This window comes from Panthera leo, chromosome C1 (genome assembly GCF_018350215.1).
Source record: "Panthera leo isolate Ple1 chromosome C1, P.leo_Ple1_pat1.1, whole genome shotgun sequence".
In the NCBI taxonomy this organism is placed as follows: Eukaryota; Metazoa; Chordata; class Mammalia; order Carnivora; family Felidae; genus Panthera; species Panthera leo.
The window spans coordinates 76,939,607-76,966,850 of NC_056686.1; the positions used below are offsets into that span (position 1 = coordinate 76,939,607).

General features: G+C 37.6%; 1 protein-coding gene across 12 annotated transcripts in view; it reads right to left on the reverse strand.

Annotated features, from left to right (window-relative positions):
• The window catches only part of HFM1 (helicase for meiosis 1), a 91,778-nt gene extending 65,868 nt beyond the window's left edge, over window positions 1-25,910 (reverse strand). For 7 of the 12 annotated variants that reach the window (XR_006206334.1, XM_042952781.1, XM_042952782.1 and 4 more), the window contains exons 1-7: window positions 22,846-22,914; window positions 21,914-22,011; window positions 17,641-17,753; window positions 16,124-16,436; window positions 6,795-7,060; window positions 6,355-6,402; window positions 209-279 (exon numbers count right to left, since the gene is read on the reverse strand). Coding sequence is in view for 10 of the 12 variants with exons in the window: in XM_042952781.1 (XP_042808715.1) it covers window positions 209-279; window positions 6,355-6,402; window positions 6,795-7,060; window positions 16,124-16,436; window positions 17,641-17,753; window positions 21,914-21,984 (882 nt within the window). In the remaining 2 variants the exon portion in view is untranslated. Of the gene's footprint in view, window positions 1-34; window positions 77-208; window positions 280-6,354; window positions 6,403-6,794; window positions 7,061-16,123; window positions 16,437-17,640; window positions 17,754-21,913; window positions 22,012-22,845; window positions 22,915-23,294; window positions 23,389-25,521; window positions 25,602-25,734 lie in introns of those variants that run through there. The other 5 variants (XM_042952777.1, XM_042952779.1, XM_042952778.1 and 2 more) reach the window with 5 other exon arrangements.
• Between the last annotated feature and the right edge of the window lie 1,334 nt (window positions 25,911-27,244).

Sequence of the window (27,244 nt, forward strand, 5' to 3'; positions counted from 1 at the left end):
TTTTTAGAAATATAATAAATGTAAACAAACCCACCTATGAAAATCACATGCATTCATTTGGCAAACAGTTTTTGAGTTCCTGTAATGTACCAGTCACTGAGCATAGCACTAGAAACATAAAGATGAATGTTATCTAGTCCTTGCCCTTAAAGAACACACTATCTAGTAAGAAGAGGCAGATAAGTAAAAATCAGAATAAAATACTTACATCATCAAAGGCTTTGGACTGTATATAGTTAAAATATGGGAATTCTTTGAAAATACTTCTAAATTTTGACGCTTAGAATAGCATTAAGGAGTCAAATACTTCAGAATTTTAAGAATTGGTTACTTTTAATTTTAAAATTCAGTTAATTAACTGACAGTATTTAATAATGAAGCTTTAATACTTGCTATTTTAACATCATAAGAAAGGAATTAATAGGTATAGAGGGAAGGACCAACAGAGCAAATGGCTCTTTAACTTCCTCTCCTGTCACAGATGCACCAAATACAGAGCTACACATGGAGCAATTTTGAAAAAAATTCAAAAATTATTTAAGTGACTTCTACACATTGGGTAAATGAAAATACCTATGATGAATGTAGGAAAGGCTGAGACAACTCTTACCCTAAATCCCATCCTTGGCACAGCACCATACAATTGGGAAGGAACTCTCAAGTCCCAGCTTCTCTCTCAGGAGCAAAGATTTCAGACCACACAGCTATAGCTCCAACCTTTAAGGCTCCCACCCAAGGGATAAAATCCCCAAACACCTAACTCTATAAACCAAAAGGGCTTGCATTCATGAGTCCCATAGGACTATAGCAAACAAATAATTCTTTTTTTTTTTTTTTAATTGAGAGAGAGAGAGAGAGAGAGAGAGAGAGAGAGAGAGAATGAGAGGGCATGAGCAGGGGAGAGGGGCAGAGGGAGAGGGAGAGAAAAAATTTCAATCAGGCTCCACACCCAGCGCAGAGCCTGACATGGGGCTCGATCTCACAAACCATGAAACCATGACCTGAACTGAAATCAAGAGTCAGATGCTTAACTGACTAAGCCACCCTGGCACCCCCACAAATAATCAATTCTTAAATGGACACAGGAACAACTTCCATTCCTCTACAGGTACACATCTAGGCTTGGTGCAGAGAAAGCAGCAAAAATGTTCATCTCTAGTTTCCACCTAGAAAGGACTTCCACTGCAGACTTTTTCAGCTGCTGCCTCAGGTCCTGGCTTCTAATTAGTTTGCACCTAGACGCCAATTACAACCCTCCCCTTTGGGACACTGATAAATTTTGGCACACCCTCAATTTCTAGAAGCCACTAAGAACAAAGACAGTAAGTTGGGCAATCAAAAAGGTCTGAAAGGCAGCTAGAAGCTTGGGTTAGGTTAATTGATGAGGCTCAGCCTGTCAAGACTGAGAGAGGCAGATATTTTATGGAGTGTGTAGAAACCAGCAGCACAGAGAGTTAAGTGAAGAAATGGGAATATGTTCCAAACAAAAGAACAAGATAAATCTCCAGAAACCAAACTCAATGAAATAGAGATAAGTGATTTACTCAATATTTTTAAAAAATGCATAAAGATGCTCACCAAGGTTAGGAGAGCAATGCATAAACAAAGTGAGAATATCAACAAAGTCATAGAAGATACAAAAAAGTATCAAACAGAAATCATAAAGCTAATGAGTACAATAAGGGAACTGAAAAACTCGATAGAGGGGTTCAAATGCAGACAGATCGAACAGAAGAAAGAATCAATGAACTCAAAGATGGGGCAATGACATTAATCCAGTCAAAGGAGCAAAATGAGAAAAGAATGAAAAAAAAAATTAAGATAGCTTAAGGGACTTATTTTACATGGATACCAAAGCCAGGATACTACAAAAAAAGAAAATTACAGGCCAATATCCCTAATGAACATAGAGGCAGAAATCTTGTATAAAATATTAGCAAACTAAATTCAACAGCACATTAAAAGAATCATACATCATGAACAAATGGAATTTATTTATGGGATACAAAGATGGTGCAACATCCACAAATCAATCAGCAAGATACTCCCACATTAAAAAGTTAAAGATAGGGGTGCCTGACTGCCTCAATTGGTAGAGCATGTGATTTCTGATCTCAGGGTCATGAGTTCAAGCCCCACATTGGGCATAGAGCTTAATTAAAAAAAAAAAAACTTAAAGATAAAAATCATATGATCATATCAATAGATGCAGAAAAAGCATTTGACAAATGCAGTATTTTTTTCATGATAAAAAACTCTCTAGAAACTAGGTAAAGAATGTACCTCAATATAATAAAGGCCATATATGACAAGCCCACAGCTAACATATTCAATGGGTAAAAAGCTGAAAGCTTTTCGTCTAAGATTAGAAACAAGACAAGGATGCCCTGTTTCACCACTTTTATTCAACATAGTAATGGCAATCCTAACCAAAGCATTTAGGCAAGAAAGATAAATGAAAGTTATCCAAATTGAAAAGGAAGAAGTAAAACAGTCTCTATTTGCAGACAACCTGATATAATATAGAGAAAACCCTAAAGACTCCATCAAAATATTATTGGAACTAATAAATTCAGTGAAGTTGCAGGATACAAAATAAATACACAAAAATCAGGTGCATTTCCTTACACTAATAACAAAATATCAGAAAGAGAAATGAAGAAAACAATCCCATTTATAATAGCATCAAAAACCAAAATACTAAGGAATAAATTTAACCAAGGGGACAAAAGATCTGTACATTGAAAACTAGAAGATGCTGATGAAAGAAAGTGAAGACACAAATTAATGGTAAGATATCTCTTCAAGGATTCAAGAATATTGCTAAATTGTAAATTGCCAAAGCAATCTATAGATTCAATGCAATTCTTATCAAAATTCCAATTGTATTTTTCAGAGAAATATAAAAAGCAATCACACAAGGAGCTACAAAAGACGCCGAACAGCCAAAGCACCCTTGAGAAAGAACAAAGCCAGAGGCATTACACTTCTTGATTTCAAACTGTATTACAGAGCTACAGTAATCAAAAACAGGATGGTATTGGCATAAAAACCAGACACCTAGATCAATGAAACAGAAGAGATAGCCTAGAAATAAATCTGTGCGTATATGGTCAATAAATTTTCAAAAAAGGAGCCAAGAACTGGGAAAAGATGATCTCTTCAATAAAGGATACTGGAAAAACTGAATATCCACATGCAAAATAATGAAACTGGACCCCTATATACAAAAATCAACTCAAAGTGGATTAACCACTTGAATGTAAGATGTGAAATTATAAAATTCCTAGAAGAAAACACAGGGAGTAAATTCCCCTACATTGGTCTTAGCAATTATTTTTCTAGATTTAAAACCACAGGCAAGGGGCACCGGGGTGGCTCAGTTGGTTTAATGTCCCACTCTTGACTTCAGTTCAGGTCATGATCCCAGGGTCTTGGGATTGAGCCCTGTGTCGGGCTCCACACTGAGTATGGAGCCTGCTTACGATTATCTCTCTCTCTCCTTCTGTCCCTCTCCCCTGCTTGCGTGCTCTCTCTCTCTCTCTCAAACTAAAGAAAAAAGGCAAGGGCAAAAATGCAAAATAAACAAGTGTACTACTTCAAACTAAAAAGCTTCTGTAGAGCAATTTAAAAATGAGCAAAGGACCTGAATAGATATTTTTCCAAAGAAGACACAAATGGCCAACAATACATGAAAAAGATTTCAACATCACTAATCATCAAGGAAATGCAAATTAAAACAACAATGAGATATCCAAAGCAAGCTCCAGGCTCTGAGCTGTCAGCACAGAGCCCAACATGGGGCTCAAACTCACGAACTATGAGACCATGACCTGAGCCAAAGTTGGACGCTTAACCGACTGGGCCACCCAGGTGTCCCCCAAATTTCACTTTTTAATGTTGACTGTGTTTCATTACCTGATGTGGGTTTCTGGTCACCTAACCCCGAATCCCTTTGTTATCAACAATTTGGTTGTACTAAGTGGTGGATTTAAATGCAATTAATCAGCATACTGGCTGAATAAGAACTTACACTGTACTTCCCCTGTAAGAAAGCTCAAAAATATTAGTAGATATGGAGAACAGACTGTCCCCTCTCCAAGGTGAGCCTGTTGTCAGTTTGGAAGATACTTGTATTTACATGGTATTCTTCCCAATCTGAGTCACATCTATCAACTACATTAAACACTATATGCAAAATACATTACTAGATTTAGAAAGCTGGGGGAAGCTATAAAGAAGAAAGTGAGTTCCTACAATGGAGGCTGTTATAATCTATTAAGAGACATAAAATAGATAATATATCTAAAAATACAAATACGTTATTATTTAAGCAATTATATTTTTATGAAGATCTATAAAAATTGATGGATTGTAGTAAGTGATCTTGTTGAAAAGTTAAATCAGAACGTATTACTTCTCAGCTCAAATTCCCTGCTTTCTCTTAAAGCATATGGCTACAAGTCCCTACATGATCTTGCCTCTCCTCTCCATCTTTGTGATTCTGACCTCATATCCTACTACTCTTGCATCTGACTAATCTCCTCTAGCTATATTGGACTCTTTTTTGTTCTTCAAAAACAACAGAACTTTAGCTGTGCTAATATAGCATGAAAGTCTTTAAAACTCTTCAAAAGTGTCATATCATGGCAAATTCTAGGGATAAGAAGACTTTCCTATCATACAGCTAATGAAACTAACTTTAACTATTTAAAGCTAACCTATTTCCTATGTTCCAACCATATTTAGATCACCAGGGAGAAGAAAGTATAGCAGGATTGAGACATCATGCTGAACAGAAGCACTAAAGGCTAGCTATATCTGAAGTTATGATATCATCATGTATACCCTTTATTGTTCCTTCCCCTCATTCTAACTTAGTTCAGTTATCTGCATTGGAGGCAAAATTTCATGATGAGTCAGGAAAATATTTTCTAACTATACTTCAGAATTGTCTCAGTCCCCTGAGTACCCAGGATTAGAATCACTCTCCTCTAGATTCCTCCAACTTAACTGCCCAATATCTGGATTTCACTTTCTGTTTTGCCACCTAGACAACAACTTTTGTGGAGTCTAGAGCCTTCCCCAGATTTGAGTCATTAATTATATATTCCTAAAGCATGATTTTGATGACGTAACTTGACCTGCTCAAAAATACTGCATGGTTGGGGTGCCTGGGTGGCTCAGTTAAGCGGCTGACTTCGGCTCAGGTCATGATCTCGCAGTCCGTGAGTTCGAGCCCCGCGTCAGGCTCTGTGCTGACAGCTCAGAGCCTGGAGCCTGTTTCAGATTCTGTGTCTCCCTCTCTCTGACCCTCCCCTGTTCATGCTCTGTCTCTCCCTGCCTCAAAAATTAAAAAAAAATTTTAAAAAAAATTTAAAAAAAAAATACTGCATGGTTTCTCCTAAGCGCTTAATTAAAAAACAAAAACAAAACAAAAAACAAAACAAAACAAAAAAAAACCTCTTCACCTTGGTATCCATGACACTAAATAACCTGATCCTGGATACATATCAATCATTATTTCTGACTAGTCCTGGAATCATAGCTTTCATTTCAGCCAAACTGGAATGCTTGGCCTTTCTAACATATTCCACATTATTCTACCCTCATCCTCACACATGGCTACTTTTTTGCCAGAACAACTTCCTTACTTTACCTGCTTTTCAACGTATTTGGCGATAGTAAGATAAATAAGGGATGGCCCTTGCCTTCAAGGAGTTCATAGGTCATAGGGAAACACAATAGTCACAGCTGATGAATTATAATTAAAAAAAACAGTAAGTACACTGTGTTACAGACATACACAGGGTATCAAAAAAGCAAAGAGGATGTTACCTCCAGAACACACATATGTACTCAAAATATTTATATTGGAAATTCCCAGACATGTAAATCAGATTATAGGTAGAAACTACAAATTTCTTTAAAAAAAAATACTAGATTTGTAAAAATGTTCCCAATCCACAGAATGTCCCACTCTCATTTATTTCCCCTACCCATGTTTATCCCAATATGCTCTCCTTACCCAAAGTATAAGAAATTATGTGTATCTATTTGTAAGTAAATATGCTAAGAGTTTAGCCGATAACACAAAACTTGTTTTTGTACTTATCTTGTCACAAAGATAACTTGTCACTGGTAACAAGCAGTTCACAAATTGGCACAGTCTGCAGACCACACTCTGAGTAGCAATGACTATCACACGCATTGGGTCTCTTACATGACCCCAAAAATTTACTTTTCCTTCTTTTTCTTTGTCAACCAAAATAAACATAGACACAATGAAACAGCATGTTTACGAATTATGATTTCAAATATAAAGCTGTTGTAGTAAAATAACTTAAAGGATACGGATTTCTGTGACAGCCTTCAAGGAATCTAAATCATTTTCTGTTACTCCTAAAAAAAAAAAATTACACATATTTATATAGGTATTTTTTAACCTCTTCCATACAAACTGCTTCAATAAAATTAGCATAACTTTTTACTGAGAGCACAGTTAAAAAATATTAAGTTGTAGTTTTATTTTTTAAGTAGGCTCCATGCCCAACATGGGGCTTGAACTCATGACCCTGATATCAAGAGTCACATGCTCTACTGACTGAGCCAGCCAGGTGTCCCTATATCATAGTTAAAAAAATACAGTATGATAAAGAAATGCAAAAACTACACATAGATAATCTACTCAAATTTACTATTTTTTAACTTTTCCTTATGCTGAGAAACATAGACTTGTTTGTACTGTTTGTACTTGTTTAATACTGTTTATACTAAAAAAAACAAGGAATTACCTTGAACTTCATGAGGCTGGGATGTAACTGAAAAAGTTGGTGCTTTGAATATGTCTTCTCTGATTTCAGAATGAGAAAAAACGTCACTTGCTGTAAACATGTTAATGTCTGAATATTGATGTCTCTGCTTATTATTGCTACATTTCCATGATTCCCCTTTGTTCATTTCTGTTGGGACAATTTTCACTGAAGCAACAGGAAAGTCCAGGTTTGTACTGTCATTAGAATAAACATCCTCATGTATGTTGTCAGATATTTTAAATAATCTGCAAAAAAAAAAAAAAAAAACCCAAAAAAACCACATTTGCACTTGTAACAGCTGCTTAGAATGGAAAAAAACATAAAATTGGTCCCTTAAAAATATCCATAGACTGTGGTTTATTCAAACATAAAATTCAATCACTGCCCTAAAATATGACTTGCTAAATTTACCACTGAATTATATCTTTTCACTTTTCTAAAACCCAAATAAATCCATTTGTAGTAGCCAACCTTCAAGACAGCCCTAATGATCCCTGTCTCCTGCTATGCACACCCTTTTCAAGCTAGGACTTCAAGTCAGGACTGACTCATCAGACTAGAAGAATATGATGGAAGTACAAGTGTGTGACTTCCAAGGCTAGGTCATAAACAATACTGTCACTTCTGCATGGTCTCTTGGATCATTCAGTCTCAGAGGAGCTAGCCACTACATCATGAGAATACGCAGGCAACTTTATGGAGAGGCCCACAGAGACAGGTATTGCAGCCTCTTGTCAGTAACTGCATCAACGTCCCAAATATCCAATAATCATTTTAGTGTAAGAAATACTAAAGAAGCATAGAAGTCAAGAATACTTTGCAAAGAAACATTTTTTTTTTTGCAAAGTTCTAGAAAACACAGGCCATCTTTAGGATTGTAATTTATTATATTCAACTGATCAAAAGACAACCCACCAACTAATTTGTTCACCAGGGCCCTAAGGGACGAAGTGACCATTAATTTCTTAATATAACATTTACAAAGTAAATAATAGGGATGACAGCAGGTATCAGAATTCTGTAAGAAATGACACCCAAACAAGTATTGTGCAAATACAGGACACTTTCTAAATTATTTTTACCATCAGTTAAAAAAAATTGTTATTATTATTTATTTTTGAGAGAGAGAGCACAAGCAGGGGACCGGCAGAGAGAGAGGCAGACAAAACTTGTCATCATGGAGCCTGATATGGGGCTTGAACTCAGAAACCACAAGACCATGACCTGAGCCAAAGTTGGACACTCAACCAACTGAGCCACTAAGGTGCCCCTACTATTAGTTTTAATGACATGTTTCCATATAAGAATGAGTCTTTAAAAACACTATAGATTGAGAAATACATTTGAGAGAAAACTGTAGGTACGCATCCTCCAACACTAGCAGCTCTCTTTCTTTTAATGTTTATTTATTTATTTTTTAGTATATGAAATTTATTGTCAAATTGGTTTCTATACAACACCCAGTGCTCATCCCAAAAGATGTCCTTTTCAATACCCATCGCCTCCCCTCCCCTCCCTCCCACCCCCCATCAACCCTCAGTTAGCAGCTCTCTTTGAAGATAGAAAATTCAAAAGCAAATGGTTAGCCTTGGATAATATAATAGAATCTGATTATGAAATAGTATCGAGGACAAGAAAAACAACTTAAACAACTTATGCCACAGGATAACTCCTTGCTGTATGCTGTCATTATCAGTTAAAAGCACAGACTTTGGAGTCAGAAAAACCTGGGTTTATTTTTATTTTTTGATGTTTATTTATTTTTGACAGAGAGACACAGCATGAGCAAGGAAGGGGCAGAGAGAGAGGGAGACACAGAATCCAAAGCAGGCTCCAGGCTCTGAGCTGTCAGCACAGAGCCCGATGTGGAGCACGAACTCACGAGCCACAAGATCACGACCTGAGCTGAAGTCTTACACTCAACCGACTGAGCCACCCCAGCGCCTCAGAAAAACCTGGGTTTAAATCTAAAGCTCTCGGGGCGCCTGGGTGGTTCAGTCGGTTAAGCAGCCGACTTCGGCTCAGGTTGTGATCTCGCGATCCGTGAGTTCGAGCCCTGCGTCAGGCTCTGTGCTGACAGCCTGGAGCCTGGAGCCTGGAGCCTGCTTCTGTTTCTGTGTCTCCCTCTCTCTCTGCCCCTCCCCCGTCCACGCTCTGTCTCTCTCTGCCTTTCAAAAATGAATAAAATGTTAAAAAAAATTTTTTTAATAAATAAATAAATAAATCTAAAGCTCTCTACTTTCTAGTTGTGTGACTTTAAAGTTAAAAATAAGTTTTTCAAACAGTAAAATATTATCCATGTGCTAGTTACCTAAATTCTCTAGACCTCAGATTCTTCCTAGTTCCTCTAGAACTGCCAACCCATATACTCCTCCATGTTCTCAGCTTCTTCACTGATTGTTACAGTTACTTCCTGATCTTAACAAAAATATTGCATTACCCTAAAAAACTCTTGCTTCTTCAAATCTTAAGGAGAAACTTAAATCTTCCACATCCAATGTACTTGAGAGTTGAGAGTCTGTGCCTCCTCCACCCTAAATCTGCATCATTATTCTTCCATTGTCTTACAAAAGTATCTATGCTATCTAGTTACACCACCTTGCAACCCTCCTCATGGCATTTATCATATATTAACCTCGGGTCACTTTAGAATCTTTTCCTCTCAATCTCAAATTCTGCCACTATCTGCGTTACTTCAACATTCACGTAGATGAGCCATTCAAAATCCCCTCCCCTCCATTTCTTAGGCATTCATCTCCAGTGGCTTTCTTCTTCAAACAATCTCATCCACCTATTCTATCATCTTAAACACTGTCATTATCCAGAACTGCTCCTCCTCTCAAATCAATCATTCTGATATATCATTCTCTGACCACAACCTCTTATCCTTTTAGCTTGTTTGCACAAGGTACCAATGAGGTAAAACAAAAACAAAAACAAATTTACTTTAATGAACCTCTTTATTTTCTTCCAAACTATCTTCCCTTCTCTTTTCTCATATATCTTTAATGAACTTAGATTCCATGGCCTATCTTTTTGACCACTCTTTTTTACCAATATTCTAAACTCCAATTCTCCTTTATCCTTTTAACATACTTATCTTGCAAAACCTCAATCCTGGATGAATCCATGTACTTTTTAAAATAATTGCAGGTTGGGGCACATAGGTGGCTCAGTCAGTTAAGGGTCCGACTTCAGCTCAGGTCATAATCTCACTGTTTGTGAGTTCAGGCCCCGCATACGGCTCTGTGCTGACAGCTCGGAGCCTGGAACCTGCTTCAGATTCTGTGTCTCCCTCTCTCTGCCCCTCCCCTGCTTGCACTCTGCCTCTCTCTCTCTCTCCAAAACAAATAAACATTTTTTAAAAAATAAAATAAAATAATTGCAGATGGAGGGGCGTCTGGGTGGCTCAGTCGGTTAAGCATACAACTGCGGCTCAGGTCATGATCTCACAGTTCGTGGGTTCGAGCCCCGCGTCAGGCTCTGCGCTGACATCTCAGAGCCTGGAGCCTGCTTCGGATTCTGTGTCTCCTTCTTTCTGCCCTTCCCCTGCTCACTCTCTCTCTCTCTCTCTCTCAAAAATAAATAAACATTAAAAAAAATTTTAAATAATTGCAGCTAGGCAGGGGAACACTCCTGGAAAAAGCAGTTAGGTGGATGATATAATACTTGAACATTAAAATTCAGTGTCACAAAAAAAAAGGGAGGAGGTGCTTGGGCAGCTCAGTCAGTTAAGTGCCTGACTCTTGATTTCGGCCCAGGTCATGATCTCGCAGTTCGTAAGAACGAATCCTATGTTGGGCTCTGTGCTGACAGTGTGGAGCCTGCTTGGGATTCTCTCTCCCCATCTCTCTGTGCCTCTCTCCGGCTCACGTGCCACCCACTCTCTCTCTCTCTCGCTCGCTCTCTCTAAGAAACATTTAAAAAAAAAAAAAATCAGAGTCATCATCACCAAGATTGCAGATACAAAAATCAATATATACCAAAATCAATTGCTGATGTCTATACACTTGCGATGTACAATCTGAAAAAAAAATTTTATTTTATTTTAAAAAATATCGAAAAGAATAAAATACTTAGGAATACATTTAACAAAATAAGTATGACCTGTCTACTGAAAACCTCACAACATCATTGAAAGAAACTAAATAAAAACTAAATAAATGGAAAGATATCCCATATTCACATAATGGAAGGCTTAATGTTACTAAGATGCCAATATTCTTCAAGTTGATCTACAGATTTGACACAATCCCTATCAAAATTCCAGCTGGCTTCTTTGCAGAAATTGACCAGTTTATCATAACATTCATATGAAAATGCAAAGAACCCAGAGGAGCCAAAAAAAATTCTTGAAAAAAGGAACAAAATTGGAGGATTCACACATCTCAATCTGAAACTTTACAACAAAGCTACAGCAATCAAGACAGTGTGGGATATGCCCTTATGCAAGTCATAAGGACAGACATGTTGGTTAATGGAATAGAATTCAGAGTCCAGAAATAAACCTTTATTTAGTATACAGTTAACTATTTAGTATAGTAGGACATTTCCTATTAAGCATAATAGGAAATATGTATTCACTTTGTCCTCAGTTCCTGGCACAGAGCTCCCAAAACCCTTAGAATTTTCTGTGTAATAGGAGTAAGAGAAGCATCATTTGTTATTCATGACAACCCCTTTCAATCCCACCTGAGTTTATGCTAATGAGGTGAATCTTGTAGGACCCCCACATAGTTTCAGGATTGGGGTTAACTGCCAGAAAAAATAAACTTTGATTAGAGGATTGAATTTTCAGCCTCACCTGTGGCATCCAAGGAAGGGAGAGTGATGGAGAGGCAGTTCAATCACCAATGGCCAATGATTTTATCAATCATGCCTATCTAATGAAACTACCATAAAGGAAAAACCCCTAAATGACAGGGGGTTCAGAGAACTTCCAAGGTGGTGAACAAACCAATGTGCTCAGAGGGTAATGTACCTGGAGAGGCATGGAAGCTCTACACACCCTCCTTCTGAATATCTTGCTCTATGCATCTCTTCCATTTGACTGTTTCTGAATATTATCCTTTATAATGAGGCGGTAGACATAAGTATAGTGTTTTCCTGAGTTCTATAAGTCATTCTAACAAGTTATTAAACCTAATGTGGGGATTATGGGTACCCCAAATTTGTAGTCTGCAGGGCAGAAATGTGGGTAGCCTGGCACCCTATTTGTGGATGGCATCTGAAATGGGGCAGTCTTATGGAACTGAGTCCTTAACATATAGGGTGTAATGCTAACTCTAGGAGTTAGTGTGAATATAGAATTGAATTGTTGGACACCCATTGGTACCAGAGATTCAGAGAACTTGCTGGGTTCAGAAAACCCCCCGGACTTTACATTTATGGTCAACTGATTTTCTTTTTTTTTTTTCTTTTTTTTTTTTTTTTTAACATTTATTTATTTTTGAGACAGAGAGAGACAGAGCATGAATGGGGGAGGGTCAGAGAGAGGGAGACACAGAATCTGAAACAGGCTCCAGGCTCCGAGCTGTCAGCACAGAGCCCGATGCAGGGCTTGAACTCACTGACAGCGAGATCATGACCTGAGCCGAAGTCGGCCGCTTAACCGACTGAGCCACCCAGGCGCCCCTATGGTCAACTGATTTTCAATGAAAGTGCTATGACATTCAATGGGGAAAGAATAGTTTTTTCAACAAATGGTGTAGAACAACTGGATATCTACATACAAAAAAAAAATGAAGTTGGACTTCTACCTTGCATTATATAAGTTAACTCAAAATAGATCACAGACCTAAATGTAAGAGCTAAAACTATAAAAATCTTAGAAGAAAATGTAGTAGTTAATCTTTACAACCTTGGTTAGGGAATGGTTTCTCGGATACGACACCAAAAGTCAAAGGAACAAAAGAAAAATCAGATAAACTGGACCTCATCAAAATTAAAAACTTTTATGCTGATAAAGAGTGAAAAATAGGGGTCCTGGGTGGCTCAGTCGGTTAAGTGTCCAACTTCAGCTCAGGTCATGATCTCATGGTTCATGAGTTGAAGCCCCATGTCAGGCTCTGTGCTGACAGCTCAGAGCCTGGAGCCTGCTTCGGATTCTGTCTCCTTCTCTCTCTGCTCTGCCCCTCCCCTGCTCATGCTCTGTCTCTGGTTCTGTCTGTCTGTCTGTCTCTCTCTCTCTCAAAAATAAATAAACATTAAAAAATTGCTTTAAAAAGTGAAAAAAAACACAAAGAATGGGAGAAAATATTTGAAATCATATAGCTGATGAGAGACTTTTATAAAGAATATATAAAGAATGCTTATAATTCAACAATAAAAAAAAAAACAGGCAAAGGATTTGAATAGACATCACTCCTAAGATGATATAAAAGTAGCCAATAATCACATGAAAAGATGCCCAATATCATTAATCATTAGGAAAATGCTAATCAATGAGAGGCACTCACACCTACTAGACTGGCTATAATAAAAAAGACAACTGCTAAGAAGGACGTGGAGAAACTGGAACCATCACATAATATTTGTGGGATTGTAAAGTGGTACAGTTAATTTGGAAAACACTTTGGCAGTTCCTCAAAAAAGTTAAGTATAGAGTTACTATATGACCCAGAAATTCCAATTCTAGGTATAAATCCAAAAGAATTTCAAAATATTTTTAAAAATGGGGCACTTGGGTGGCTCAGTCAGTCGAGCACCTGACTCCTGATTTCAGCTCAGGTCATGATCTCACAGTCGTGGGATCGAGCTCCACAGGGGCTCCTCCGTGGGAGTCTCCAAGAGGAGATTCTTAGCCCCCTCTCCCCCCGCCCCTCCCCCTTCTCAAAAAAATAAAAATAAATAAAAATTAAAAATATGTTCACAGAAAAACGTGTATATGAATGTTCACAGCAACATTACTAGTAATAGCCAAAAAGTGGAAACAATTCAAATGTGCAACAATTGATGGGTAAAGAAAATATGGTATTGTCCACACAATGGAATATTATTTGGCCATAAAAAGAATGAAGTACTGATATATGACATAGTACAGATAAACCTTGAAAACATTATGCTAAGTGAAACAAGCCAGACACAAAAGACCAGACACTGTATGACTCCACTACATGAAATGTCTAGAATAGGTAAATCCATAGAAACAGAAAGATTAATGGTTGCCAGGGTCTGGGGAGAGGGGAGGATGATGAGTTGGAAAGGAGAGTGATCAATAATGAATGCAGAGTTTCTTTTGAGGATAGTAGTGATGACTGCACAACTCTTGTGACTATTCTAAAAACCAATGAACTGTACACAGAGTGAATTTATATGTAATTATATGCTAATAGAGCTATTATACAAAATGCATAGACATAAACCTCAATCAGGCCCTTCAGAGTACCCAACAATCCTGTTATTCTAAGTGAATTGCTTTCCCATTTTCCATAATCTCTTCTACCCTTCTCATACTTGCTTAATACCTTTTCCCCTCAAACTCCATAAATAACTTCATCTCTTATGTCACAGAGAACACAAAAACTATCAACTAGATCTCTTCTGAATCTTAAACCCATACATCCAATTCTCTATTTAGACAATTTATAGGTACTTAATATCAACATATCAAAAAAACACCCCAAAAAACCAACATGTCCGAATCTGTACTCATCGCCTTCTTCTAAACCTGTTCTTTAGTTTTCTAGATCACGAAAGGGCACTACCCTCCTACATCATTCGGGCTTAAGACAGAAAACTAGGAGTCCAGGTGTCATATCTAATAATCCTTTGGGTCCTATGGGATACGATCTCATAAATCACTCTGAACTCTCATTCTTGCTACCAGTCTACATCAGGCTCCCACTCTCTCTCACCTGGACTAATAAAACAACCTTCTAAGTAACTTTTCACAGTGCATCCTAGATCCCTTCTAATTTATCATATTGATGCCAAGATGGACTTTAAATTTTTTTAAAAAATCTAATTTTACTCCTTTGCTTAAAATGCAGGACCTCAGCACACTAGTTCTCAAACTTTAGTGTGCACAACAATCATCTAAAAAAATTATTAAAAATGGTCTGGGTTCCATCCTTACCTTTATCTAGACTGTGATTCAATAGGTCAATGGTAGGATCCAAGAATCCAACTTTCCTTCTAGTAAGCACTCCAAGTGATTCTGATACAGTGGGTCCACAGGCCACAGTTTAACAAACAGTGCCTTTAAAAGGGGCACCTGGGTGGCTTAGTCAGTTAAGCGTCAGATTTCGACTCAGGTCATGATCTTACGGTTCGTGGGTTCGAGCCCTGCATCGGGCTCTGTGCTGACAGCTCGCAGCCTAGAGGCTGCTTCAGATTCTGTCTTCCTTTCTCTCTGCCCCTCCCCCACTCACAACCTGTCTCTCTTTCTCTCAAAAATAATAAACATTAAAAAAATTTAAAAAAAGAAAAAAGAAACAGTGCTTTAAGAAAAAGCACAAAGTTTATCATGCCTACCTGACTCTGAATGACCTGGGCTTTCCAAACCTTACCCCTCAGCATTCCCTCTGATTCTAAACAAAAGGAATTTTTCTAAGAATAGGCCAAGCTCTGTGCTACCTTAGGTCTTTTCTGCACATAGTATTCCTTCTGCCTGCAATACTCTCCTTCTTTATTTGTCCTTAGTTTAATTCTATATCTTCTTAAGGTTAAATTTATTTACATATTTTGAGAGACAGAGAGAGAGTGAGAGCATGCTGGTGTGAAGGGGAGGGGCAGAGAGAGAGATAAAGAGAGAATCCTAAGCAGGCTCCACACTAACAACACAGATCCCGAGTGGGGCTCAAACTCATGAACCATGAGATCAAGGATGGTGGAGACTCTTTCAGAGAGTTCATAAGGTCAAAACAATTTTCATAATATTACTAACATGTTTGCCTTTAAAATTTTTCAGTTTTAATGTCTAATATGGTTAAATATTGATAGATATAAATCACATACACAAAAACTGTTGGGAATTCCCAATAATTTTTAAATGTAAAAGGGTCCTGACAACAAAAAGTTTGAGAACCTTTGTTTTAACCATATATTTCATCAAAATAATTGTCATACTACAAAGCATTTAATCAATTATTTTTAGTTATTTACTGTCTTTCTCCCATTAAGTTGTACCACTCTGAAGGCAAGAACCTATGACTACAATCCCAGGGTTAACAGGGCATCTGGTATATAGACTCTATTTGTTGTTAATGTTTTTCCCATTTAGATTCTATCATACTTCATACTTCTGGAAAGACACATAAACATTTAACTTTATCACTGAATAGTGTGTATTTCATTTAATTAATTACCTTTTTCGGAAGGCTGATGTGCTCTCTCCTTTATCTTCTGCAAAATTAACTAATTTTGTATCATCTGGAACATTTTTCTCAGGTGCTATCTCAGTGCCAATGTGATTTTTGTATTTCTGAGAAGAACCATACGTCAGCTTGCCAGGAACATGTGATAAGTCATCATTACCTGCCCCTCCTAAATTCAGATAATCTTCTTCATATTTTTTTGAGGAAAAGGCAAACTGGAATTTTTGTGTTGGTGAAATATAATTTGTGTCTTCATTAGTTATCTTTAAATTTGATGGTAACATTTTTGGCTTCTTTTCCTGACCTACAAAAATGGAATATATTGATTAATACATGTTCTTCATGAAAACAAATTTTCAAAATGACCATGAAAAATTGTAATAAAATTTTTCAAAAGTTTGAAATACAGGTAATTGTAACTATTAACGTATATTATATCACTGAAGGGCATTCAGAAATTAATCAGGAATTACTGAAATTTGAAATTTATATAAAAACTATATTATAGGACAGGTTTAATTCCTGACTCACAGAAATAGCCATAATTATAATATTTAAGTATTTTATCTACTAGAAATGATATAATTATACAATTATGAAGATTTGAAAATTTATATAACTAATTTACACACAGAAATACAATGAGCAATCATAAAATGTTACTGAATTTGATTCAGTATTAAAATACATGATACAATCCTTTTAACTTTGTAATATTGCTTCTAAAATCAAAATAAAGGAATGCTTTCATCAAGGTGACAAAATGTTAAAGGTTTCTTTACAGAGACTTTACAAGCATCTTTGAGAAGTCAGGAGTCTATAGGCCTTGTTAGGGCATAAATTTGCTTTACCATCTTTATATATACTTTATACATACTATATATGTAGTATATATAGCCTATATATTCTATATATTATTTGGTACATACAAGAATATAAATAATGTACATTTTCATATACAAAATATATACAAATTACAAAGCTTAAGAAAATATACATATACAAATTATCCCCTAATTTAAAAATAAAAGTTTATCAACAATATCACATTAGATCACATATATTGAGTATGCTTATTTTTAGCTTTATAAAAATGGTACCAAACTATATATAATATTCTGCATATTGTTTTTTGGAAACTGTTTTGGTAAAGGTTTCCTTTATCTTTAGCAAAGGGGAAGAAACAAACTAAATGACAATGACAGTTTTAAGGGTAAGAGGAAACAAATTCATACAATAGAACATGTATACGTGCGACAGTATATTGTAAACATATAATATGCATATGTATGTATATGTATGTAATGAGATGAAAAATGTTTTAGATTTTAAGATTTGGTGAGCACTATTTTGAATAAAAGAAGTCTCCTTTATTTTATTCCATTAAAATAAAGGAATTAACACTTTAGTGTGTTACTAGATTTTTTACACTGACATAAGCTGCATGGGTTTATGTGATAGTTTACCTAACAGTTTATGACTTTCATAACAAATATGTGATAGTTTACCTAACAGTTTATGACTTTCTATTTCCTCCTCTAATGCCTGAGTATCTGGAATTTCCGATATCAATGGCGCAGGTGGGAGAAACCAATCCAATGATTTTTCAATGTCTGGATAGCTGTATAAAATATAAAAGTGTGAATATATATGTTAATAAAGTTACATCAGAAACTATCTATTAATTAAACATTACTCAATTACAGACTCTTAGATAAATATCCTATAAATTAACTTTCTGTGATGACTTTGATGTATCCCTATACACAGCAGTGTGCTCAATCTTTTTTTTCTTGTGTGTCATAGGGTTAATGGCACTGCTATGTGAGATATGTTACCTAAATAATGGCTATAACTCCGTCTCTTTTTGTCTAATTCAAACGCTTGTGACAAGAACCTTAAATCTTCTCCAATATAAAAAATAGTAAATCATTCTGAAACATTAGCATCTTAATTATCACAAATAATAAATTACTTATGACACACCTTACAACTAATCATGGGTCATCAGTGTGTAAATGACACCACTGCTGGTACTCTAGAACATTCCTAAAACATTATTACAAATTAATGTACTAATCCAAATATTCTTGATCCAGAACCATCTACAAACCCCAGAAAATCCAAGAAACCAGTTGAAACTGACAATCCCTTTGTAAACCTACAGTAATTGTTGAGATTTTTGCCACTCTGTGACTCTGTTGTCACTGTGAACTACTTCTCCTTATCTTTCACCCATGATCCTATACATATAATGCTTTAATATTTACTTTCCAATCAAAGTTGATTTGTCCTTCATTGGAAAAAAAGATAAGTATTAAGCGACAGGAAATAAAGTTGAGAAAAGCATCACATATACTGCCTACACCAAGTTAAAAGGATCTTATGATTTGCTTTTTACTCTCTTCATTTAGAATTTTAAGCCCTCAAAAGTGAGAGACCCAGCCTTTTACTTTTCTGCCTTTCACAGCATATAACACATAGCTACTACAACTATGTTTTCCAAATCAAAAACCTACAACACGTTATCTAACAATGTGTGACAGACTGATGATAGGCCAAAACATCTGAAATTTAGTATTATGTCAGAGGGTCCCCAAGATCACCCCAGAGCCAATGATGCAGTGGGCTGATTCACAGGACTCATCATTCAGTCCTACTCGTGACTATGGGGCAAAGTTCAGGGGAAATCAGGCACAAGTTTCCAAAGATCCTTTCCCAGTACAGTAACACAGGACACCTTTAATTCCCACAGCAACAATCTGTGACAACATGTGTGAAGTGTTGACAATGAGAGAAGCTCATTAGAGATTCAATGCCAAGGGTTTTTACTGGGGACTAATCATGTGGGCATCCCCTGTCTGGTACATACCTAAATTCTAGATTCTCAGAAGAAAAGCAGATGTTCAGCATAAACCATATTATCTAAACCATATTTAGGCACTGAGCCACTCTTATCAGTAAATGGTGGGAACTTTCCTAAAGTTCTGACTCCAGCCAAAGGCCATTCTTGCAAGCAGGACTTTTTCAAGGACAGCAGTTTAGGCCTGATGTATTAACTCTTTTCTAGACAGAGACTATTTCAGAAAATCTAAGAAAGATGTTAACAAGATACAAAAAGCACACATCTAGCTCTACTATTCAGCCCCCACCCATAAAATCAAATCTTCTTTATGGTTTGCCTATTTTTTCTCTCAGCCATCCAGAATCCAAATCACAGTAAAATCTTTTACCACTATAACCACACATATACGTCTTACTTCATCTTCTTATAATGCTTCTTGAATTCATCATTTCCTTGTTTTTCCACTGTCACCATTCTAACCAAGGCTCTAATCAACTTATGTCTGCTTAAAAACAAAAGGGTTTTCACTGGCCTCACTGTCTCCAGCTGTCTCTAATATATTTTACACACTCCTGTCACATTAATTTAGAATTGTTTTCATCATATTTATTCCATTCAAAATACTTTAGTGGCTTCCAAATAATGCCAAACTTCAAGTGGCCTTAGGCTACCTTACAATTTTAATTCTCCCACACTACTTACCATAAGTCAAGACCAAAGTGAACTATTTGTATGCCAAACAGATGCTACATTCTGTCCCTCATCTTTGTTCAAAAATACTTCCTTTACACTGCTTACCACTGTACATGACCCTTTGCCCTATCTACCCATAGAAGTTCAACTGTTTCATTCCTTCATTAACCTATTCAATATTTATTCACTGAGTATTGTGTTCTAAGTACTAGAGCTTATGTTCATTCGAAATCCAGCTCAAGTCCTATCCTCATGAAATCCTCCTAGGTTGTCTCCCTTCTCTCTCTGTAACTACTATGTGAAGCTATAATATTTATCACAGTCCTACTGCATTGTGTGTGTCTGTGTGTAGGTCTATATAGAGGTAATAAAAACATTGATGATGGACAGATAGATCAGTCTGATACCACCCCCAGATCATAAACACACAAGGGTTTTGATTTACCTCCATTCACATCAATAATAGCACAGTCCTTTAGATAAATAGGCATATTAGTGAATAAATGTTTGTTGATTCAGTTCTGTGGCTTTCAACACATACAGTCATGTCCAAGATCCTTATTCTGACATTTATCTCCCACCACAATCTATCCTCAGTTTACTTTTCTAACTTTATGTCCCACAGTCTCTCCTTTATGAATCCTCTATTCCAGGAAATTTTTTACACACTATCTCCTAAAAGTACTGCAAATTGCCCCACCTCCATTCTCTTTTCTTGCTGTTAAACTCTGCCTTCAAGTGGTCTTTTCCCCTTTGCTTCTCAGAATTATCAAATCCTTCAAAGTCTCCTGACGTCTCTCCCCACTACCATAAAGCCTAACCTGATCAGTCTGTACCAGGTCTCCCTTGAAATCTGAAATTTCATTGCATGAAAATATGCTTATCGGAGGGCACCTTTTGGGATGAGCACTGGGTGTTGTATGGAAACCAATTTGACAGTAAATTTCATATATTAAAAAATAAAAAAAATAAAAAAAAAAAAAAAAAAAAAAAAAAAAAAAGAAAATATGCTTATCATTTGCTTTGCACCCTTTCCTGACATTGTATTGTTAGAAAGGCAACCATATGGTTGCCAGTCCTGGCAACCATATGATTGCGCAGGCCAGTCCTGATTAACACGTGTTGTGCAAATGGATGCATTCTTTCACTCTCAAAGTGTCCTACTCTAGATAATGAATTACATGGTCGCATTATTTATTAATGGCCTTTCCATATGTGTGCTTAATCTCCTCAGTTTTATGTTCTGTTTAAGTAAAAGTCTGTTTCATCCTTCTTATACCCCTTTCAGCATTCAATCAATATTTGAATATTTGAATGAATGAAAAAAATAAAGCAATAAATACTTTACACAATGCTTCCTTTTTTAAAAAAAGGATAATACAGGGACACCTGGCTGGCTCAGTCAGTGGAGCATGCAACTCTTGATCTCAGGGTTGTGAGTTTGAGCCCCATATTAGGTGTAGAGGTTAGTTAAAAATAAAATCTTTTTGAAGGCACCTGGTGGCTCAGTCGGTTGAATGTTCAACTTTGGCTCACGGTTCGTGAGTTCGAGCCCCACATCAGGCTTGCTGATGTCAGCACAAAACTCACTTTGGATCCTCTGTCCCCCTCTCTCCGCCCCTTCCCTGTTCACACAAACTCTCTCTCTCAAAAATAAACACCAAAAAAAATTTTTTTAATAAATAAATAAAATAAAATCTTTTTTTTACAAAAAGATAACACAAGAGAATACACAGAAAACTTAGAATTGAGAACAATTCACATGTGAAAATCCATAAAAGCCTGTATTTAACATACTATCTATTCTCCATTCTTATTTCCTTTAGTGCCACATCTTTATTTCCACCCCTACTTCCTGCCTGCCCTGAATCTGGCCAACACACTTGGCCCTTGGCACACTGCCCATTCCGTTGCCAAAAGGTGCCATCACTCCTTGTCCAGGGCTACTGTTTGACCGTTACTTCAAGTATTTACCTTGGCCAAAAATAATCTGAAAAAAACCCAGAAATGCAAATACATGAAAGCCAAACAGGCCAGAATCTACTCTGTTTTTTAAGTTATAACATTTAAGATGTTAAACTTCAGTTACTCCCTTTATCTGACTTCCATGTTTACCTGAAACATCATTCTGTTGATCCCTCATTTTTAATTTGTATATTTCCAGAGAAAAAATTAAAACCCCTTAAAAATAAAAAAATGTCTAAAACAATATACTATGTTATCATTCTTTAAGGCAGACTTACTTTTCAGCTTCATCTGGTCTTTCAAAAGACAAAGTATCCAAAGCAAACAAGGAGTCATTTGATTTCAGCATTGTTAAAAATTGGACTGTGTCATAAACCTACCAAAATACAGAAAAAGTAGTTTATATTTTATTTATAAAGCTATAAAAAATATTTCTATACACATTAACTATAATCATTAATTTCCCAGAATAACCACAGACCATCTTTCTGCTGTATCTTCTGCAGCTTCCTCCAAAGTGCCTCAATATTCAAATACATTATTCCCTGTTCTCCACTCATTCATGCATATTCACATTTGTACCCCTCTCTTCATACTGCATCAATGCTTACAATGTGTTTTCTTCCACTCTCTACTTGGCAAATCCCTACCCATCCTTCATGTATAAGTCAAATGTCATTCCTTCTTCAAAGGCTTCTCTGAGTTTGTCCTGTTCTCTGAGGCAGAATTAATTGCTTCTTTGGGGCTCTTACAATATTTTGTTCATATCATTATTTTTTATTTAGGATAATGTACTTTACCATGAATGTGTGTGTCTCTAACAATATACCAGGTAATTATGCAAAGGTTTGCTTCAAAATAAATGGGGAGATGTAGAGGGACACTGATGAAACCAGACTGACAATGAGTTGATATTGGTTAAGCTATATAATAGGTACATGGAGTTTAGTATAATGTTCTGCCAATTTTGTATATATGTTTGAACTTTTCCAAAATAAAAAAAATTGCAAGTTTAACATCTATATGTATACTTACATTCACACTACATAAAACATATAGAAAGACAATTTTTACATTCATAGATGGTATCTAAATGTAAAGGATAAAAATAATCAGCATTGGCCACCTGGGAATATAATAAAATTCTAGGGCTGAACAAAGCCTCAAATTTGACAGGAGACTATAAAGAACCATGTCTACAGACACATACATTGCTCCATTCACATTGCCATTCTTTCTCCTGCACATCAACACTGCATCCCAGTTTTTTTTCTGAATTCTGAAACATGATAGAAAATTCTAGATGACAAAACATGAAATAGATGCACAAATCACAAAGCACAAATCAGATTTCTATTTATTCTGTGATAGTTAATACATTACAAATCTTTCCTTAGGATAGAACCTAAAATCGAGGAAACTATATGAGTGCCATCTTGTGGGCAAATCCATATAACCAAGTCAGATAATGCCCCTTCAATTTTGAGTCTTCCACGATGTGGGGATAAGATACACATAGGAGTATGTGGAGGAGGGAGGAATGTTGCCACACGCACCCGTTGATAAAATTCTACTGGTAAGAGAAAACATTCCCTTTCTCATCTTAGGAGAACTATATAATTTTAAGCAACAAAAAAAGTTTTGAAAATTAAAACTCACCAGGCCACTTTTATATGGCTTTGCTACCTCAGAATTTAAGTAGAAAATCCCAAGGCTTACATGTATGTGTTTCGATTCTTTATTCTAAAGGAAACTGCAAACAAAGCAAACCTATAAATTAAAAATATTTGTTTTGGAAAGACAATTATTTCCTAAACTAACCAATAAACCTCCCATACAAACAGCAAATATATTCAAAAGAACTTTTGATTGTTTCTAGTTCTGGCATAAAAGAGAATATAACTTTTTTGGTTCAGAATAGAAACATGTATGCATTTTTGTTCTGATGTGCCTCTATGAAAGAAACCACTTATCTAAAAGTCTCCATCCTTACCGTGCATTATTTTTCTTCATAACACTAACTGATAACTGGCATTACATTATAGCTTATTTACCTTTCTCCCTCTTGAGTGAGCAGGAACTTTTTGTTTACTAACATATTCTAATAACCCAGAACAGTGCCTGGCACATAGTAAATAATCCATAAGAATTCATTGTGGGATATACGCATTAGCAATGACCAGCTTACAAAAATAATTTTAAATAAAAATATTTTTCCATCAGCTCTGAAACTTAGAATTTCACCCCACGCTTTTAATATTCAATTTAGAAAATGTGATTTTTTCCAGTTCAAGATTCATGCAGTGAATTCTTTAAGGTTCTAAAAGGTTATTAATTTCACACTTTAATTACATACAAAAATATTTTAATTTTTTTTTGTTTACATTTATTTATTTTTGAGAGACAGAGTGAGACAAAGTGAGAGTGGGGAAAGGCAGAGAGAGAGGGAGACACAGCATCGGAAGAAGCTCCAGGCTGTGCGAGGCGGGGCTGGAACCCACACACGGAGAGATCATGACCTGAGCCACCCAGGCACCACCATAAACAAATATTTTAAAACACAGGCCCTAAAAGGAACTTTGCTACATTTTAATATGAGTTTGTGATTGTAGAAGATGCTAGCCTTTGAATTAATTAAAGTTTCAGGTCTAGAGTCAGATTTTCTGAGTAAGTTTCCATGTTAGATCATTTTTCACTAAGTTTTAGGTTCAGCATGTGGTATAAAATTATTTTTTTAGATGTTTGCTTCTGCTCTAACCACTCTTAAAATACTTAAACTGGGGCGCCTGGGTGGCTCCGTGGGTTAAGCATCCAACTTCGGCTCAGGTCATGATCTCGCGGTCCGTGAGTTCGAGCCCCGCGTGGGGCTCTGTGCTGACAGCTCAGAGCCTGGAGCCTGTTTCAGATTCCGTGTGTCTCTCTCTCTGACCCTTCCCCGTTCATGCTCTGTCTCTCTCTGTCTCAAAAATAAATAAACGTTAAAAAAAAATTTAAAAAAAAATAAACTGTGTGTGTGACTACATAATTCGTTGCCTGTTGAGATGACCCGCATTTTATATAACTTAGTGACAATTTAGCTTTTTCTTCTCTTCTATAACGCTTATTATATAAACGTTTCTGATCTATTAGTCATTCCTTACGATTTGTACTCTCAGAAATAAACTCCTTGGGGCGCCTGGGTGGCTCAGTCGGTTGAGCGTCCCACTATGGCTCAGGTCATGATGTCGCGGTCCATGAGTTCCAGACACCCCCCCCCCCTCCCCCCCGTCGGTCTCTGTGCTGACAGCTCAGAGCCTGGAGCCTGTTTCGGATTCTGTGTCTCCCTCTCTCTCTGACCCTCCCCCCATTCATGCTCTGTCTCTCTCTGTCTCAAATATAAATAAACGTTAAAAAAGAATTTAAAAACAAAAAAACTCCTTGTTTCAAAAGTTCAGAAACTCAGATATAAAGTATTAACTGGCCAGAAATAGGTAGTCCATAAAGAAGCTGAAATCAGCATTCACTGGAAAAAACCATCACAGGGACCGCAGGGAATGTGACAAGGTAAGAGTATAAACAAGCCAACAAATTAGCCGAAGTCTCCGAGCCTGGGCCAGGGAGGGGTCCCTACCAGTCCGGGCCCCTGACCCGCATCACTTCCCCTGGGGTTCCCACGGGGCAAGCCCGGAAGCAAATCAGGACTCGATGCAAAAATACCCGAATTCCAAGCAGACCCCACCCCACACTCCTGAAGGAAGAAGCCTTCAGGACCTGCGCGTGGCCCAAGACCCCAGCGCCGGGGCGGATCGCTCCTCCCCTGAAGGTTCCCTCCGCTAGAAAGAGAGCAAGGTGGCCACAGTGACACACGCAGCCCCCACCTGCAATCGCTCAGGGGGGACAGACACACCTAGAAATGAACACAGCGGGTCCTGGAACCGCCACCACAAAACCGGAGTCAGCCAGCTCCGTCCGCTCAGCGGCTCGGCCGTCCTCCCGACAGCCCCGCCCCCGCGAGGGGTCGCCCCGCACGGGGCGCCTCAGGCCTCGCGCGGCTTCTGACAGGAACGCGGTGGGAGACCGCCCGCGCGGGCGCCGGCCGGGGGCGCTGTCCTCAACTCACCAAGCCCGTCCGCCGCCCGCCCGCAACTCGGAGTCGCCGAGGGTCGACCGCTTCCCCCGGCGGCCGGCCGTCCCCACCTCCCCGTGGGATCCCGGATCTCCGGTTCCAACTGCCTCCCGGAGACGTCCGACCAGACCCCACTCCTCACCCGGCGTGCGGACGCCTAGTTCTCAGAGCGGAGCGCCTATTCACCGGCCCCTCGGAGGACCCCCAGCCTGGCTAAGCGAGCTCCAAGCAATGGATCGCGGGGGTCTCCGACCTCTCCCTTCCCGCCTCTTACTTTTTAGCTCCAAAAGTTACTATTAGCTTTGACTGCGTTGCTCTCTCCGTGTTCTGTGCCCTATTCTCATTAAATAAAGCTCTAAATCCTTCCCCCAGCGCCTCATAACCTCTATGCTACTTCTCCTCTCTATGAATTTGCCTATTCTAGGTAACTTATGTAAGTGGAAATACGCAGTATTTGTCCTGTGTCTGGCTTATTTCATCTGGCGTAATGTCTTCAAAGCTCACCATTTGTAGCATATATCTGAATTTCATTCTTTTTATTCTTTTATAAGGTTGAGTATTCCATTGCGTATCTATCACATTTTGTTTATCCATTCATCTGTGGATAGACATTTGTGTTGTTTCCACCTTTTCGCTATTGTTATAAACATTCGTGTACAAATATCTGTGTGAGTCCCCGCTTTCGCTTCTTCAGATATTTACCTAGGGGTGCAGTTACTGAGTCATATGGTAACTCTAAGTTAAACCTTTTGAAAAACCACTAAACAGGTTTTCACAACTGCTGTATCACTTTGCACTCCCACTAATAATGCAAGAGGGCCCAATTTCTCTACATCCTTGCCCGCAGGTATTTTCCATTTTAAAAAAGGTCTAGTTGGGGCGCCTGGGTGGCTCAGTCGGTTAAGCGTCCGACTTCAGCTCAGGTCACGATCTCACGGTCTGTGAGTCTGTGAGTCCGTGAGTTCAAGCCCCGCGTCGGGCTCTGGGCTGATGGCTCAGAGCCTGGAGCCTGCTTCCGATTTGTGTCTCCCTCTCTCTCTGCCCCTCCCCCATTCATGCTCTGTCTCTCTCTGTCTCAAAAATAAATAAACGTTAAAAAAAAAATTAAAAAAAAAAAAAAGGTCTAGCCATCCTATTAGATGTGAAGTAGTATCTCATTGTGGTTTTGGTTTTCCTTTCCCTAAAGGCTAATGATGCTGAGCATCTTTTAATGTGCTTCATGGCCATTTTGAGTATCTTCTTTGGAGAAATATGTATTCAACTCCTGCGCCAATTTTTTGTTATTTATCTTTTTATTATTAAATTGTAGGAGTGGTAGGTTTTTTTTTTAAGTTTGTTTGTTTATTTATTTATTTATTTATTTATTTTGAAAGAGAGAGAGAGAGAGAGAGAGAGAATACAAGTAGGGAAGGGGCAGAGAGAGAGGAAGAGAATCCCAAGCGGGCTCCATACTGTCAGTGCAGGGCTCAATCCCAGGACCCATGAGATCATGACCTAAGCCAAA